This window comes from Tasmannia lanceolata, unplaced genomic scaffold, assembly GCF_043159265.1.
Source record: "Tasmannia lanceolata isolate RefF3 unplaced genomic scaffold, GAP_Taslan_0.1 ptg000025l, whole genome shotgun sequence".
Classification (NCBI taxonomy): domain Eukaryota; kingdom Viridiplantae; phylum Streptophyta; class Magnoliopsida; order Canellales; family Winteraceae; genus Tasmannia; species Tasmannia lanceolata.
The window spans coordinates 10,708,018-10,722,890 of record NW_027518702.1 but is presented as its reverse complement, the minus strand read 5'-3'; the positions used below and the strand labels follow the sequence as shown (position 1 = coordinate 10,722,890).

The 14,873-nt window shown below is 38.8% G+C and overlaps 1 protein-coding gene across 1 annotated transcript; it reads left to right on the top strand.

Annotated features, from left to right (window-relative positions):
• Window positions 1-3,254: 3,254 nt before the first annotated feature.
• On the top strand, window positions 3,255-14,494 carry LOC143857828 (ubiquinol oxidase, mitochondrial-like). Its single transcript, XM_077368348.1, has 4 exons — window positions 3,255-3,683; window positions 9,773-9,901; window positions 12,767-13,255; window positions 14,176-14,494. The coding sequence occupies exons 1-4, from the start codon at window positions 3,321-3,323 to the stop codon at window positions 14,233-14,235; spliced, it is 1,041 nt and encodes a 346-aa protein (XP_077224463.1). The 5' UTR covers window positions 3,255-3,320; the 3' UTR covers window positions 14,236-14,494.
• Window positions 14,495-14,873: the final 379 nt, after the last annotated feature.

Below are 14,873 nucleotides of genomic sequence, written 5' to 3'. Positions count from 1 at the left end.
GAGCTTAGCAAATCCCGGTTGGGAGATACGATGATGAAAATAATGCCAATTGCCAAGTGACAGAATGTGCTCCAATAGGAAGGGTCTTCATTTATGTGCTTGGGTCATCATTCATCAACACGTGATTCATGTGATGCTTTCAACCTAAAGGCCTAGGTATAGCTTACGTTTGGCGCACGCGCAACTGACCCTAGCAATGGTTTGGACATCACAAGCTATTAGGGCTGGCAATTAAGCTCGTGAAAAAGGGATTCGGGAAAGGGATTGAAAAAATCCACCGGACGGGACGGGGCGGGGATTGGATTGCTCTTGCCCCGCCCTGCCCCTGTAGTCCCCATACAAAATTAAATTTTTTGCTTTTAAATTTGGGTTCGCTGCTTTTAATTTGAGTAGTCGCACTCATCTTAGAACAAATTTCGTTTATTATTCTATAGTTTTCCAAACATCTTTATCAAAAGCATTTTTAGTAGAATTTTCTAATAAAAAATCCATTAAACTCAGTTTCCCTATAGTGTGCGGGGCGAGGATGGGATTAGATTTTCCCCCACGGGGACAGGGATTCTCCGCCATCCCCAAATCGGGGCGGTGAATTTTCTTTGAGGCGGGGACAGGGATGGGGACTGCAACATTTGGCCCAGCCCAGCCCAGTTACCACCCCTACAAGCGTAACCGACAAATAGCACCTGTCAAATGATCTTAACCGTTAAATTACAGGATCTGGATGGGGCCATTCCAAATGGTTAGTGTTAGTTGGGGAGAACTACAAAGCATAAAGTCACTGGTTTGGATGGGGCCATTCCAAATGGTTAGTTTTAGTTGGGGAGAACTACTAAGCATAGAGTTATAGGATCTATGGTAAAAAGGCATTTTGGGTCCTAAAGGCTGTATACGGAAGAATGAATGTGAGATCAAGACGTCGAGGTTGTTTTGTAAACTAGGCTTGATAGATCAAGGGTCTAGAATGAGGCTTAATAGATGAAGGGCCTAGAATCATCCAATCTAGGGTGATCCCACAATCGTTTGGCTCGCCTTATGGTTGCTGTTTAGATCAATGGATCTGATCCCCTAGGTAGAAGTGTGCACTGTGCAGTCATCAACCAAAAGGAAAACACTTCCAAAAGGTGATTTCATTAGGAAAATAAAGACCCCACTCGGTCAACTCCATATTTTTTTTAATGTTTTTTTGTGGGGATACGAGACCTCACTTCATGCGTTTTATCTTCTAAACGAAATTCCATTTTGCTAGCAGAAGTAGCAGCCCTCAATGAATAAAATATGGTAGTGTTGATATCAGTTGCCTAAGTGAATAAAAAAAATAAGGGCCCGATGCCGAGAAGATTTTGATTTGGATTTCAGCCCTTTTGCATTGTAATTTGGATCGGATCAAATTCTTGGATTTCTAATTCAGCAGCTGACAGTGAAAAAAATCAGATTTCTAAGTTTGCTGTGGAAATAAGAAATTGGAAATCCACAGATATGGGAGTTTCCTTCACCCTCTTTGCTCCTCAACCTCTCCCCTCCACTAGGAAGTACCACTTTCCCTCTCTGTTTTCCTCTACATGTGCTGCTGGATCTATTCAATTTGTATTCAAAACTCAATCCCAAGTCCAAATGCAAAATGGGAGGCATCCAAACAGGCCCTAAAGGGTTTTATTTTTCTCCACATGACCTTAAGAAGGCTTTATAGATCAAGGGCCTAGATTCATTCGATCAATGTGTTCTCAATGTCTTGGCTGGATTTGTGGTCTCCTATCGGATCACATCCACGTGGGACACCTGGTCCAAAAAATCGATGTTCTTAACAATTTTCTCGCAGAAATTTAGAAATCTAAGATATCATAGGGGATCGATCTAAGTTTTAGATGCATGGAGGCACTTAATTTTAGATGCATCTAACGTTAGCGAATATTTGCAATTGATATTTCCATTAAGACAATAAGTGGATGGTGTTTAACAACGTATCTTTTTTTTTGGGGAGTGATAAATCGACTCCCCATGTGTCTTTCTCTCTCCGCTAGGTTAGAGAGAGAAAGAGGAGAGAGATAGACACATGGGGAGTCGATTTATCACTGCCCCTTTTTTTTTTTTTTGGCCCTTTGATTAAATGCCATAAAGTTAGCGACTAAACCATGCCGGAAGAAAAGCCCCACTTACTATTTATTTACTCCAAGGATGTCCAAAGGGGCGATGATATTGTCACCCATCTGCAGTACGCATTTGCCCCCGTTAACGACGTCAAAAAGCGTTCAAGTTGCTCACTGCACCCCCCCCTAGTACGCATTCCCCCGTTAACGTGGCTTTTTGTACGCATTCGCCCCCCTGTTAACGTGATTTGACGTAAAAAAGTGTTAAAGTTGCCCACTGCACCCCTCTGTAGTACGCATTCGACCCTGTTAATGTGATTTTGACGTCAAAGAGCGTTAAAGTTTGCCACCGGAGGCGAAGCTGCCGCGGCCGGGGGGGGGGGGGGGGGGGGGCGAAAATATCATCGCCCATGTTAGGCAAATATACATTGGTACCCATCTAAGGAGAAATTATATGGTGGATGGCTGTACAAGTGGGCCCACCTTGTTTGGGTGATCCAAACCATTAATTTGTAGATATGGTGTGCTTAGAAAATATTTCCTACAGGATCATCCTATCCCTTCGATTTGTTGAGGTATAAAATGGACGGTACAATATAGAAATCTACACGGATCGGAGGGTTAGAATCATCCAATGGAGAAAATTTCTTCGGCACAGCCTATCTAAGTCAGGGCTCAACACATGAATGGGTTAGGTCACCCGAATAAGGTGGGTCCCACTATTTTGGTCTTCTCGGGAGATGATATTTTCACTCCCCCTACATTATGCATGCGCTCCCCTTACAACGGGATTTGACCTGAAAAGTGGGCAACTTTAACGCTTTTTGACGTCAAATCACGTCATCAGGGGGCGCATGCGTCATGTAGGAGGGTGAAAATATCATCACCCTTATCGGATTTTAGAAAAAGTGGGCCCCACCCGGACCTTTTCTCGCTGTTAAAATTCCAAAGGGCGATGAATTTTTCGCCCCTATTGGAGGATAATGCGGCCGCTTGTTAACGTGATTCGATGTCAAAAAGCGTTAAAGTCTGCGACAATTCACCGGCACATTGGGGCGCATTATCCTCCGTTCCAAAATTACGAAGGGCAAGCCAGCAATTTGAGCCAAATCAAAGGGCATATTAGTCATTTTAACTTACAGTTGGACTTTTTTTCTTTCCGTAAATCACGGAAATCTGATCTAAACCGCATTGATTCCTTCTCCCAAAACCCTAATCTCCAAAACCCTAGCGCAAATGAACTCGAATTCTGCAAGATTACTCCTTAAAAACCTCCTCCTCAAGCAAAATCACGGAGTCTTTAATTACTCCAATGGCCACTTTTATCATTCCTTAATGAAATCTCCTCAAACCCTAAGAACAAAAGAACCAAGCTACCTCTTCTTTGCCATTTCTCCATGGAAAAGAACCTTAAGCTCTGGATCTGCTCCTCAAACGGATTCCGTTGAAAAGAGAACGGAAAACTCCGTTTCAGATGTCGGAAAACGGGAGATCGAGAAACAGAAAGCGGAAAATGTTGCGATTTCGAGCTATTGGGGTGTACATAGGCCTCCGATCACGAGGGAGGACGGGACTGTTTGGCCGTGGAATTGTTTTATGGTGAGCTGAATTACAGTTAGGGTTTGTTTGGATTGCAAGAAAAGTATTTCTGAATGATTTTTCTTTTCTTTTCATGATTTAGAGGGAATGATATGATTATTGTTAATTTAGTCGGATGGATCTGCTTTATGGTGAGCTGGATTACTGTTAGTGGTAGGATTTATTCGGTTTCTGTTTTTTTTTCCTAAGTAGATTTATATCTTTTAGAAAATGATTCTTACTTTAATTTAAAAAAAAATAAAAATTGAACAGAAGATCCATGTCAAGAAATTCAGTTTTTTTTTTTTTTAGATTTCAATTTTATTATTGTTTATTAGTAGGTTTATATTTTTAAGAAAGGGAGATGATATTTTCACTCCCCCTACATTACGTGCACACCCCCCTTATAATGTGATTCGACGTAAAAAGCATTAAACTTGCCCACTGTTCACGTCAAATCACGTTGAACAGAAGATCCATGTCAAGAAATTCAGTTTTTTTTTTTTTTAGATTTCAATTTTATTATTGTTTATTAGTAGGTTTATATTTTTAAGAAAGGGAGATGATATTTTCACGCCCCCTACATTACGTGCACACCCCCCTTATAATGTGATTCGATGTCAAAAAGCATTAAACTTGCCTACTGTTCACGTCAAATCACGTTATAAGGGGAGCGTGCATCCCTTATAATGTGATTTAACATAAAAAAGCATTAAAGTTGCCCACTTTTCACGTCAAATCACGTTATAAGGGGAGCGTGCACGTAATGCCGCAGGGGGGGGGGGGTGGGAAAATATCATCGCTCAAATGGTTCTTTAATTTTTTCTTGAAAAAAGTGAACAGATGGTCCATGTAAAGAAATTCAGTTTTTACAAAAAACAGTAAATCAAAAAAGTATTTTTTACTATGATTTTTTTTTTTTTGGGATTTGAGTCTTACTATTGTTTATACGCAGATTCACTTTGATGTTTGAAAACAGAAAAAAGATCTAAATGAAATTATTATTTAAAATTACCTGTAAATTAGATATTTGGGAATGAATTAAAATAAATAAATGAGTTTTGGGTTAGAATAATCATATACTCATGTATTTACTCAAATGTTAGTGCATGTGCTTCTAACGTAGTTGTTTATCTAATCAACCCTATATATTGATAATTATAAAACAATGTAAAATAAACATATAAATAGCATAGATCTAATTTAAATTATCTAATCAAGCGTTCACATGGAAACTCATTCAAAGAAATTGATAAGCCCACGAAATTTGGAATCACTAGTCAGGCTCCAATCATAGAGAAAAGGTGATAAAATGGGTAGATTACTGGGAGTAAGTTGTGAAGATAATGAGACTCATTAAAAAAATTGAAAAAAAATCAACAAGCTTGCATTCAACGATCGTTTGGAAACTACTTCGGAATGGAAAGGTTGAGGACAAAGAGAACTTAAGAGCATATGCCCGGTTTCATTTCTGGAGAAATACACGCTATTCAAGCAGGGTGAGGACGTGTAGAGGGGAAGGGATCACAAGATGTTAGTTATCATGAAAATATTAGAGGTCTTAGGATCGATGGGAAGGAAAGAGCTGTGGGAGACTTAATTCAGAGTAGAAACATCAATATTGCTGTTGTTTCAGAGTACAACCTTCATGCTGCCTTTGTTCAGGTCATCGATCAGTTTTGGAGCAGAGATGAGATACGCTGGGCCTGCATCGTCTGTGTACCATCATTACTTGGAGTGACAGTTCGGTGAATAGTGAAGATCAGTTTCAAAACTCCCCTGCATCATTGTCGACTTACCCTTGTCGACTCTCTTTTACCTTGTCCGCATTCTGGTCCGAGTCCGCATTTTGCCCTACAAAGTCAATCAAAACTCGTTTGACTCTCCCGTGTTATGACCACATGAACCGAGTACTCAGCCGCGTCAACCTTGTCTGCTTCCACCATCTTATTCCTCTAGAATGCGGATGACAACTTTAAGTGAGTGCTCTCTTGTATCTATGGGCCAGTTTCGGCGAGGAGAAGATATCTTCTATGGAAAGAACTGGATGAGGTCAAGCTGTGGTGCCAACGCCTCTAGGTTGTGGGTGGGAATTTTAATTTCAAATCCTTGCCCCCTTGAGGAAAACAGGAAGAGAGGAAGGGGTGGCGTGGGGGATCTGTTTACCATCATGAGCATGCAAAAGTTTTCAGAATTCATCTTGAGGAATGAGCTGGTGGATCCTTCTCTGGAAGGCTACAACTACACCTGAACGAATAATCATCCCTCCCCAACAATGAGTAGATTGGATAGATTCTTCCTAGTGCTGACGTGGTGGAACATTTTCTACCTGCCATCCAATTAGCGCTGCCCAAGCCCATCTCCTCCGACCACAATGCCATTATTCTAAATACTTGTGCAGGGCCAGATTTCAATCCCTATTTTGTCCGAAGTTAGCTTTGTTTGAAACCCCAGGGTTCTAGAAAAAAGCAAGAAATAGAGGAAAGAGGGCCTATTCCATGGCCAGAGAACGTTTTTGTTTCAGCTCCGAGTTAAAGTGGTTGAAACCTAAAATCAAGGAGTGGAAAAAAGGGTTCCAGATCCAAACCAGAATGTAGAAGGAATAAGATATCTCATCGCTGGTTTGTTTAGAGAAAGTGGAAGTTAGCGCTGCTCAAACCTATTAGCATATGATGTTAACCTTTTTATCTATTAAGGCCTTAGACAGGGAAATCCACTATCTCCATTTCTATCCACCTCGGCGGCCGAAAACATTGGATATATTATCTCAAAAGCTGCGAAGAATGTTATCATTAAGGGTATTGAGGTTTCCCCTTGTCCCTCCAATCTCCCACATGCTGTACGTCAACGATACTATTATCTTAATCAAGTGATACTATTATCTTCATCAAGTCCACTCTTAACTTACATAGTTTCAAAACTCCCCCTTGTAATTGTGGACTTGCCCGAGTCAACTCCTTTTTTCCATGGTTGCTTTATTGTCCGAGTTTATGTTTTGCCCTACAAATTCAATCAAAACTCTTCTGACTCTCCCGAGTTATGATCGTGTCAACCAAGTACTCGCCGCATCATGCAAGTACTCAATCTTGCCGTGACGCGCTGCGTCAACTGGGTTTTTCTTTTGCTGTGTTTTGGCCTGCATCCACGTTTTGAAACAGTGCTATATCAAGCAATTCATATCAATATCTTACTAGCATCTATTGAGGATATAACGGGTCAAAAAGTAAACATGGGCAAGTCATGTTTGACTAGTGGTTGGTCTCAATTTCGATCAGTTTACTATGGAGTATGGATACTTGCCTCTATAAATTGCTTAAAATGGATTCCCTTCCAAGAATGTATCTTGCGTTACTCCAAAAGATGGATCAAGCATGATTGGTCTTGATCATTGAAAGATTTGAATCCAAACTTGAGACATGGAAGGGTGAATGTTTGTCCTTGTCTGGAGGGATTATCATTCTACAGGCCTATCTAACATTTGTAATTTCTTATCTATGTATAAATTCCCACCTCCCATAGCTAATAGGTTAGAGCGAATCACTCAGAATTTCCAGTGGAACAATGATCCAAATTTTAGGTTGCCCATTTATTAAACTGGAAGCAACTTTTCCAATCCAAGAAGTGTGGCCAGGGATAAAAAAAGGCATCATAATGCAAAACTTGACCCTGATTGTTAAGTGGTGGTGGTGACTATTCAACATTGAAGGGGAATTATGGACTAAGGTTATTATTGCTAAAATGCCAAAGGGACGGGAGATTCATTCATTTGTGAGTGGATGGGTGACAGCTCCACAATATGGAAACACCTGGAGATCTGAATTCTTCACCTTTAGTTCCAATGTGACATTTTGTGTTGAGAATTCGGCAAATATCTATTTTCAGTGGGATAAGTGGTGTTGTGAGCCATTGACATCAATATTCTCAAATCTCTTTGCCAAGTTGCTTAACTCTAGATCACCTATCTCTGGTTATTTGGATGATTATTGACCTAGCAAGCTGATCACTCCAATCTTAAGGGAAGGGGCATCCATTTAGGCCTCAAGAGGATGTTCTCTGTCCATCGGAAAACTATATGGCCTATATACTTCTCCCGATGATCACACGTACAATTTTCTTTGGAAACTTGATCAAATTGGGGGTTTGTCAATCAAATCATACTATGGGATTGTATCTAACGTCCATAGTTTTCTTAGTTTTCCCAAAATCTGGAATTATCTTTCTTTTTCTAGGGGAAAATACCTTTTTTTGTGGAGTATATCATGGGAAAATCCTAACAAGGGGCCAATTAATCAAAAGGAACATTTGTGAGGTGTGATTGCATTTTCTTTGTAGATTTCTTGTGCAATCCCCCGCTCATCTATTTATTCAATGTTAATGACAAGGTTTTAAATTTCGGTTTCGGAATGCGTTTCGGTCCTCACTGAAACCGAAATTTAAGGCAAAATTTTGAAATTTCGTTCAAAATCCGTCGAAATAGAATAAAGTAATATTTTACCCCGTACAAAATTTCAGCGAAATTACCGAAATTTCGGTAATTTCGGCTGAAATGTAGGGATAATATTAAATAATGAATAGCCTTCAGATTTTTTAGGGATATTCCTTAAATTTCGACCCAAAATTTCGGGGATAACGAAATTTTGATCAAAATTACAAAATTTCGATCAAAATTTTGGTGAAGTAACGTTTCGACTTCACCCCATTTCGGTTTCTCGCTCTCGACCGAAACCCGAAATTTCGGATTTCAGTCAAAATTTAAAAACCTTGGTTAATGATCTTTTCATATTTGGAGTTATTTCCTTGGTCTATTTGGAGTTCGTCTTGACATAGATGACATTGTAATTGTTGTTACCCTATGGGTGTGGTGGAGAAAGCGGGTTGGTAACATGTGGATACTGTCTTTGGAAAATTATATTCCCATCACTAATCTAGATAATCTGGAAGGAAAGGAATAATCGAATATTTAAGGGACAAAGAAATAGCTTGGGAATTAATTGGATCATTGTTGTGGAAGTTTCTGAGCTGGTTTCAATGTCACTTCTTGTTTCATGTATTGCTTTTCAAGATATTATTCAAGATTGGATATCTCATATCTTACATTGCTGAGTATTCTCCCCAAAGCAGGATACCTGATGTTTGGTCCGCCCTCGATGATGGGTGGACCAAACTCGATTTTGATTGGAAATGAGGGATATTCTATCCAAGTTTGTCGATTATCCCACATTTATTGCTAAGGTAAAGGTGGATTGTTACCCAAATTTGGAGTATCTTGCTCAAATTTGGTTGTGTGGTGCGAAATGCCCAATCTTGATTATTTTGTTTCTCTCTGGTCTATTGTCTTTGTATTTGGGTGATTAGTTCGCAACATGGGTGTGCTCTCTCGACTCACCCACAATTGTGATCATTTACAGGTCTACATATAGTTGCTGAATTAGTTCTCACCATATCACGCACAGAACATTTTCCTTGTGCACTGCAAGGTCTTTGACTCTGCTCATGATCCTCTTATGATAGCCTAAATCCAAATCAAGCTTCCATTTTCTGCAAAATTCTCTTTATACCCAATTAGAGATTTCACTCTTCTCACCAATAAAAAAAAACAGAGAGAGAGAGAGAGAGAGAGAGAGAGAGAGAGAGAGAGAGAGAGAGAGAGAGAGAGAGAGAGAGAGAGAGAGAGAGAGATTTCACTCTCCTTGTTCCTCAATTCTGTTCTGGGATCAGCCTAGTCTGACATGTAAAAGATATTTTTTGCTTAACTTTTGACTAGAAAAAGGCCTTGGAGCTTGGATATGAACTTCTCTATCTTTCTTCCTTCCTTTTTTGTGGATTGGTCTTATCTAACGATTTCCCCACTGTGTCATAGTATGCTTTACATTCTATATCGTTATTTTTTTTATGTTCTTTTGTATAGTTTTATTTATGTTTTTATGCTGCAAGTTTAGTCCCGCATCAGTCAGATTTGTGTTTGGAAAGATAAACTGATACTTTTTTTCTTTTATTTCAACTTGGGATGGTGTGCAGTATCAGTATGGGTGTTAGATATCTTGGATTCTTTGACAGTTTGGTTGGAAAATTAACTGATCTTGGTTTTATTCTTTTCTGTTCTTTTGTAGCCATGGGAAACTTATAGAGCTGATATATCAATAGATCTGCAAAAGCACCATGTGCCTAAGACTTTTCTGGACAAGGTTGCATTTAGGACTGTGAAGCTTCTCAGGATACCAACGGATATCTTTTTCCGGGTAAATATCTTCTATAATTTATTTTCCTTTTTTTTTCTAGTTGTGATTGACGTAGTTGGGTGAAATTGATCAAATGGGTCCTCCATAATGTAATTTTTTGCTTATAAGTTTCTGCAAGATTTCACCAGTGTCTGATAGTTTCCAATTCTAGATTGTCACATGGATGCCAAAATAGGTGGGGAGCTCTGCATGGCTTCAATCAGGTTTTTTATAGCTGATTATCAGCTGTTCTATTGATTTTGACTACTTATATGATTTTGGTTTTTTTTTTTGAACAGATAAGATTTTGGTTTTCTGTCTGATACATTTTTTTCCCATAGGAAGGTTCTCAGTCTTGTTTATCGTACCTATTTGGTTGACTAGAGTTGTGATACTGTTTGATTGAAATGCTTCTCATACTTAATCGTAGGCAGGGGCGGAAACAGATATAGCGTGTGGGTGAATCCCTTTTATAGTATCTGGTATGTGCAGAAGTGTAAATTGTTGGCTCCGCCCCTGATTGTAGGGTTCGAGTTTGGTATTGTTTGATGATACTGGCTGTTGGCTTGATTCTAGTTATTAATGCTTCTGTTACTGTCATTTTATTTATCATCTAATAACGAAATTTAATATAATTTTTACAACCTGCTGACTCAAAAAGATAGTCACGTCAGTCACAGGCTCTTTTGTAAGTCCAGGTACTTATGCACGCCTCATTTTCTTACACACCCTTGTAGTATTCTATTTAAGCCATAGTTACAGGACACTTCCTAGTTGGATGGGAAGTTCGCTTGCCCAGAAACTCGCTTCGGAAGCTAAGTTCTTGCTTCCCAAATTCAGGAGAAGCACACTTCCTAGATGCTTCCTATGTATGGCCTTTTAATTAGGAGTACGCTTCTTATTTTGGTAATTATTTTTCCTACAAGAATATTCTCTTTTTGATAACTAAAGAAGCATATTTAAAAAAAAATGCATTTAAAACTTGAAAACTCATCTTAAGTTTCAAATGAAAATTATGTGGATCTTTTTCCAAAAACTTAACATTAAATATACATGAATAAAACATGTGAAGTTGTAAATTCGTAAAACTTGTAATTCTAATTAGTCCATAGGGGCCTAGGGCCTTCTCAGGTCCAATTGGAATCACAAATTCAAACGAGGATGATGTTAGAGCGCTACTATAGGGCATAATGATTTTAGAGAGCAGGGACCTCAATAAATTTATAGTAGAAGGGGACTCACTTAATGAGTTAATGTAATTAGGTGGGAGAGTGGGAGTCAGCAATACCCATGGAGATTTGCCCATAAGATGGATGGGATCTTTAATCGAGTGGAGAATGCTTGATGCAGGGAGCGTAGCGGCAACACAAGATGGAGATCAGCACAAGAAAGAACTAAATTAATCTCGTAGGGGTTTGAAAACCCATGCCACGGTTTGGAGAAAACTCCAATATAGCACATGAAAGGAGTGAAGCTCCTTCACCCACGTGAAAGAGCCAATGCTCTCTTCACAAGTGATGTCCCCAAAATAAACTTTATTCAATCTATTTCTTTCTTTCCTCATGTCATTACATTATATAGAGAGCCAAAATCTAAGAATAGTAACCCTAAATACTTGCCTAACCATTATTCTCAATCTTCTAACTAAAGCAACATGAATAAAAAGTAGAAATATGACTAAAATATTCCTAAAATAGTAATCCCGTAATATATCTATACCTTTTCCGTAAAATGCCTATAAGTAAGCTAAATAAAGTCCAAATCACGTAATATTGGGCTGTTTAGATAGGTAATCGAAAAACCTTTCTAAAAATACCAAAATCAAGCTAATCGGACTAGTTTTGATGCCCCAAAAAAAATTACAAATAAAATGACGAAAATAAAAAATAAAAGACTTGATCCACGCTGCACATTCTACATCAATGCTTCACTGATTTACCAGCATGTGCAGGGATTCGCTAACTCTGGCAGTGATTGGTTAGCCTGATTGGGGGTAGAGAGGGATAGCCTTGCCATTTTTTTATTTCTTGCCTTCTTGAGGGGTATTCATATTGTTGATATTGCTCCTTTTCTTCCTATTTGTCTCTTTTTTTATCGAATGGCCCTATTTGTCTCCTTTTTGTATTGTTATGTCTTCGGTGTTAGCCATCTCGGTCAGTTTTATTAATGAAATGATCTGTCATTCAAAAAAAAAAAAGGTCGCAAAGTTTTCTTTTCCATTTGTAATCCTTTCCTATATTAACCTTTCCTCCCTAACCTCTTGCAATCCTACTTTCGTGTTCGCTTCCAATGAGGCATGTTGACTTTTAACGATACTTTCCACACATTTTCTCTTTACTTTCTTTAGTGCTTTTCACTTCCCACATTCTCTTTTCTAAACCCCTTGCTTCCTGCGTCACTTCTCGCACTCGCTTTCCACTCTGGCAACTATGGTTAAACAAACTAGCAACTATGGTTAAACAAACTAGAGTGGCAAAATAATGGGGATTTTTCTCATATAATAGTAAAAGGGAAATTATATGATGACACACTTGCATCAGCCCTAACAGTCCTAATTTCGCCACGTGTTCCTAAATAGGGGCATGTTTGTCAATTCATAAGAGATATATGAGTGAACTAGAATCTTTGACCTCTCCAAACAGACTTGATTGCTTTCAAAGACGAACCTATTTTTTGTTTAGCTTTACCTAAACCTACACACTTAATCATGCAGTTTAACCATCATAAATTGAAAGAATGAATGGTGTTTATGAACCAGTTTAGCTTGAGTGAATCAATACTCCTCTGAAGGATGTTTATCTAGATTTATCTAGTGTATGACAATCCCAGTCAATTTGGTGCTATGACGTGATCCTGGTTATTGATTCCGATTCTTGTGTGGCGCAGAGGAGATATGGTTGCCGTGCTATGATGCTTGAAACTGTGGCAGCTGTTCCTGGAATGGTGGGAGGGATGCTACTGCACCTTAGGTCTCTTCGTAAATTCCAGCAAAGCGGTGGCTGGATCAAGGCCTTACTGGACGAGGCCGAGAACGAGAGAATGCACCTAATGACAATGGTAGAAATTGTGCAGCCCAAATGGTACGAGAGGCTACTTGTTCTCACTGTGCAGGGAGTCTTCTTCAATGCCTTCTTTGTGCTCTATCTCCTTTCTCCAAAGCTGGCTCACAGAATTGTTGGTTATCTCGAGGAGGAAGCCATACATTCTTATACAGAGTTCTTGAAGGATATCGGCACTGGCGCAATTGAAAATACTCCAGCTCCCGCCATTGCTATAGATTACTGGAGGTTGCCCAAGCACGCCACTCTGAAGGATGTTATTACTGTGATAAGAGCGGACGAAGCTCACCATCGAGATGTCAACCACTTTGCTTCTGTAAGTACTATCCTCTTGAATTAAACGTAATTCGAGTCCAATAATCAGTTTTGGACCAAAAATCAATTCTCAAAATCCAAAACAAACCGGGCCCAAACCGCCTGACTGTCTAAGCATGACCAAAAGATCCCTTCTCTTACTGGTATTTCTTGGAACTGAATTTGGCTTCCTCAGCTATGACATTTAACTTCAAGACACTATTTTCCTCGTCCTTCCTTAAACCATATTTAGCAAAACGCCATTTTAAACGGCCTTTTGTTTTTGAAAAAAAATGCATTTTATTGGTTTGCCGTTTAATACTCCCTTTAAAACTTTTACAGTAAAAAAACTCCATTTTTTAGGGTTTTAAAACATTTTAAACGCATTTTTTGCCCAACTTTCCAGCTTTACCCTAACTATATTTTGTAAATGACAAAATTTTAAACGCATTTTTTTGTGTGTTTCCATTTCTTTTCTACATTTTTTGGAACCAATACCGTATCCGTATTAAACTCAAAATTTTCCTGTCCCATTTTTTTTGGCCGAATCGCATTTTCCTAACTGTGCCTCAAACTAGCCCTGCAAGTTATAACTGAAGGCCATAACTGGACCTGGTCGCGCGCTATGAACACTTCTTATTTCAAATAAGGTGATGGTATACCGGGCACTAAGAATTTCAAGCTTCTGCCATGCTGGCTTTTACAATATTCCAGCCCTGAGAATATTGTCAAGTGGGTTGTGAGGGAACTGAGAAATTAGCATATGAAATGGCACCATCTTGGAAATCTCCATTCTAGTTCTTGCATCTTGGAACATAAGACTAAAATTTCATCATTTGAGTAGAAAATAGCCTAAACATTTCAGATAATTTCACTTCATTAACTTGGTGGTTGGTTGATGATTATGCCTTCATTTTGTAATGTTACCTTTTGTGATGGCAGGATATTCACTTCCAGGGAAAGGAATTGAGGGATGCTGCAGCTCCTATTGGGTATCACTGATTTGTTTTTTCTGTTTTCCTATATAAAGAGAAACTATTTCTCTTTCTGATTTGTACAGGAGGACCAGTCTATATGGATAGAGTACTGTATCATCACTCATATATAGGATGGTTTGAAATACATTCATATTACTATTTCACTTTGTATAGGAGGACCAGTCTATGGATAGAGTACTGTATCAGCTGGGGATATATAGGATGGTGTGAAATGTTTTCATATTGAGACGGAAGATTAATAGAAGAATCTCATTAAGTAGAAATCAGTCTTATTAACTCCGTCATGGTTTTAATTAGTGCACTTTATATGGGAGATTGTCTAGGCAATTTTGCAAAAACCCATTTTGCAGGAGAGAACAGCCACCTCAGGTGAATTAAATGAATGAGACAAAATCTGCTTTCAGGGTGAGTGGGATGCAAAATGACAATTTTTTGGAAATTGCCTAGACAATCCCTATATAGGACTGATATTGGAGCACCATATTTTAATTAAGTTTCCATGGCACCTACATTAATACTCAAGATGATGTCAAAATCTCATGAGAAAAGTGTAAGCACATTGAGTGGTGCCATTATCAAAATATGGTTACTGTGGAATATTTCTGATATAGAAAGGAATTTGAGAGGGTTAATGACTGAGGA

What these genes read in the sequence shown, in the direction of transcription:
- LOC143857828 (XM_077368348.1), top strand. Translation starts at nt 3,321, where the DNA reads ATGAACTCGAATTCTGCAAGATTACTCCTTAAAAACCTCCTCCTCAAG. An exon ending in GGCCGTGGAATTGTTTTATG is followed by an intron (nt 3,684 to 9,772) that starts GTGAGCTGAATT and finishes GTTCTTTTGTAG; the next exon opens with CCATGGGAAACTTATAGAGC. An exon ending in CAACGGATATCTTTTTCCGG is followed by an intron (nt 9,902 to 12,766) that starts GTAAATATCTTC and finishes TGTGTGGCGCAG; the next exon opens with AGGAGATATGGTTGCCGTGC.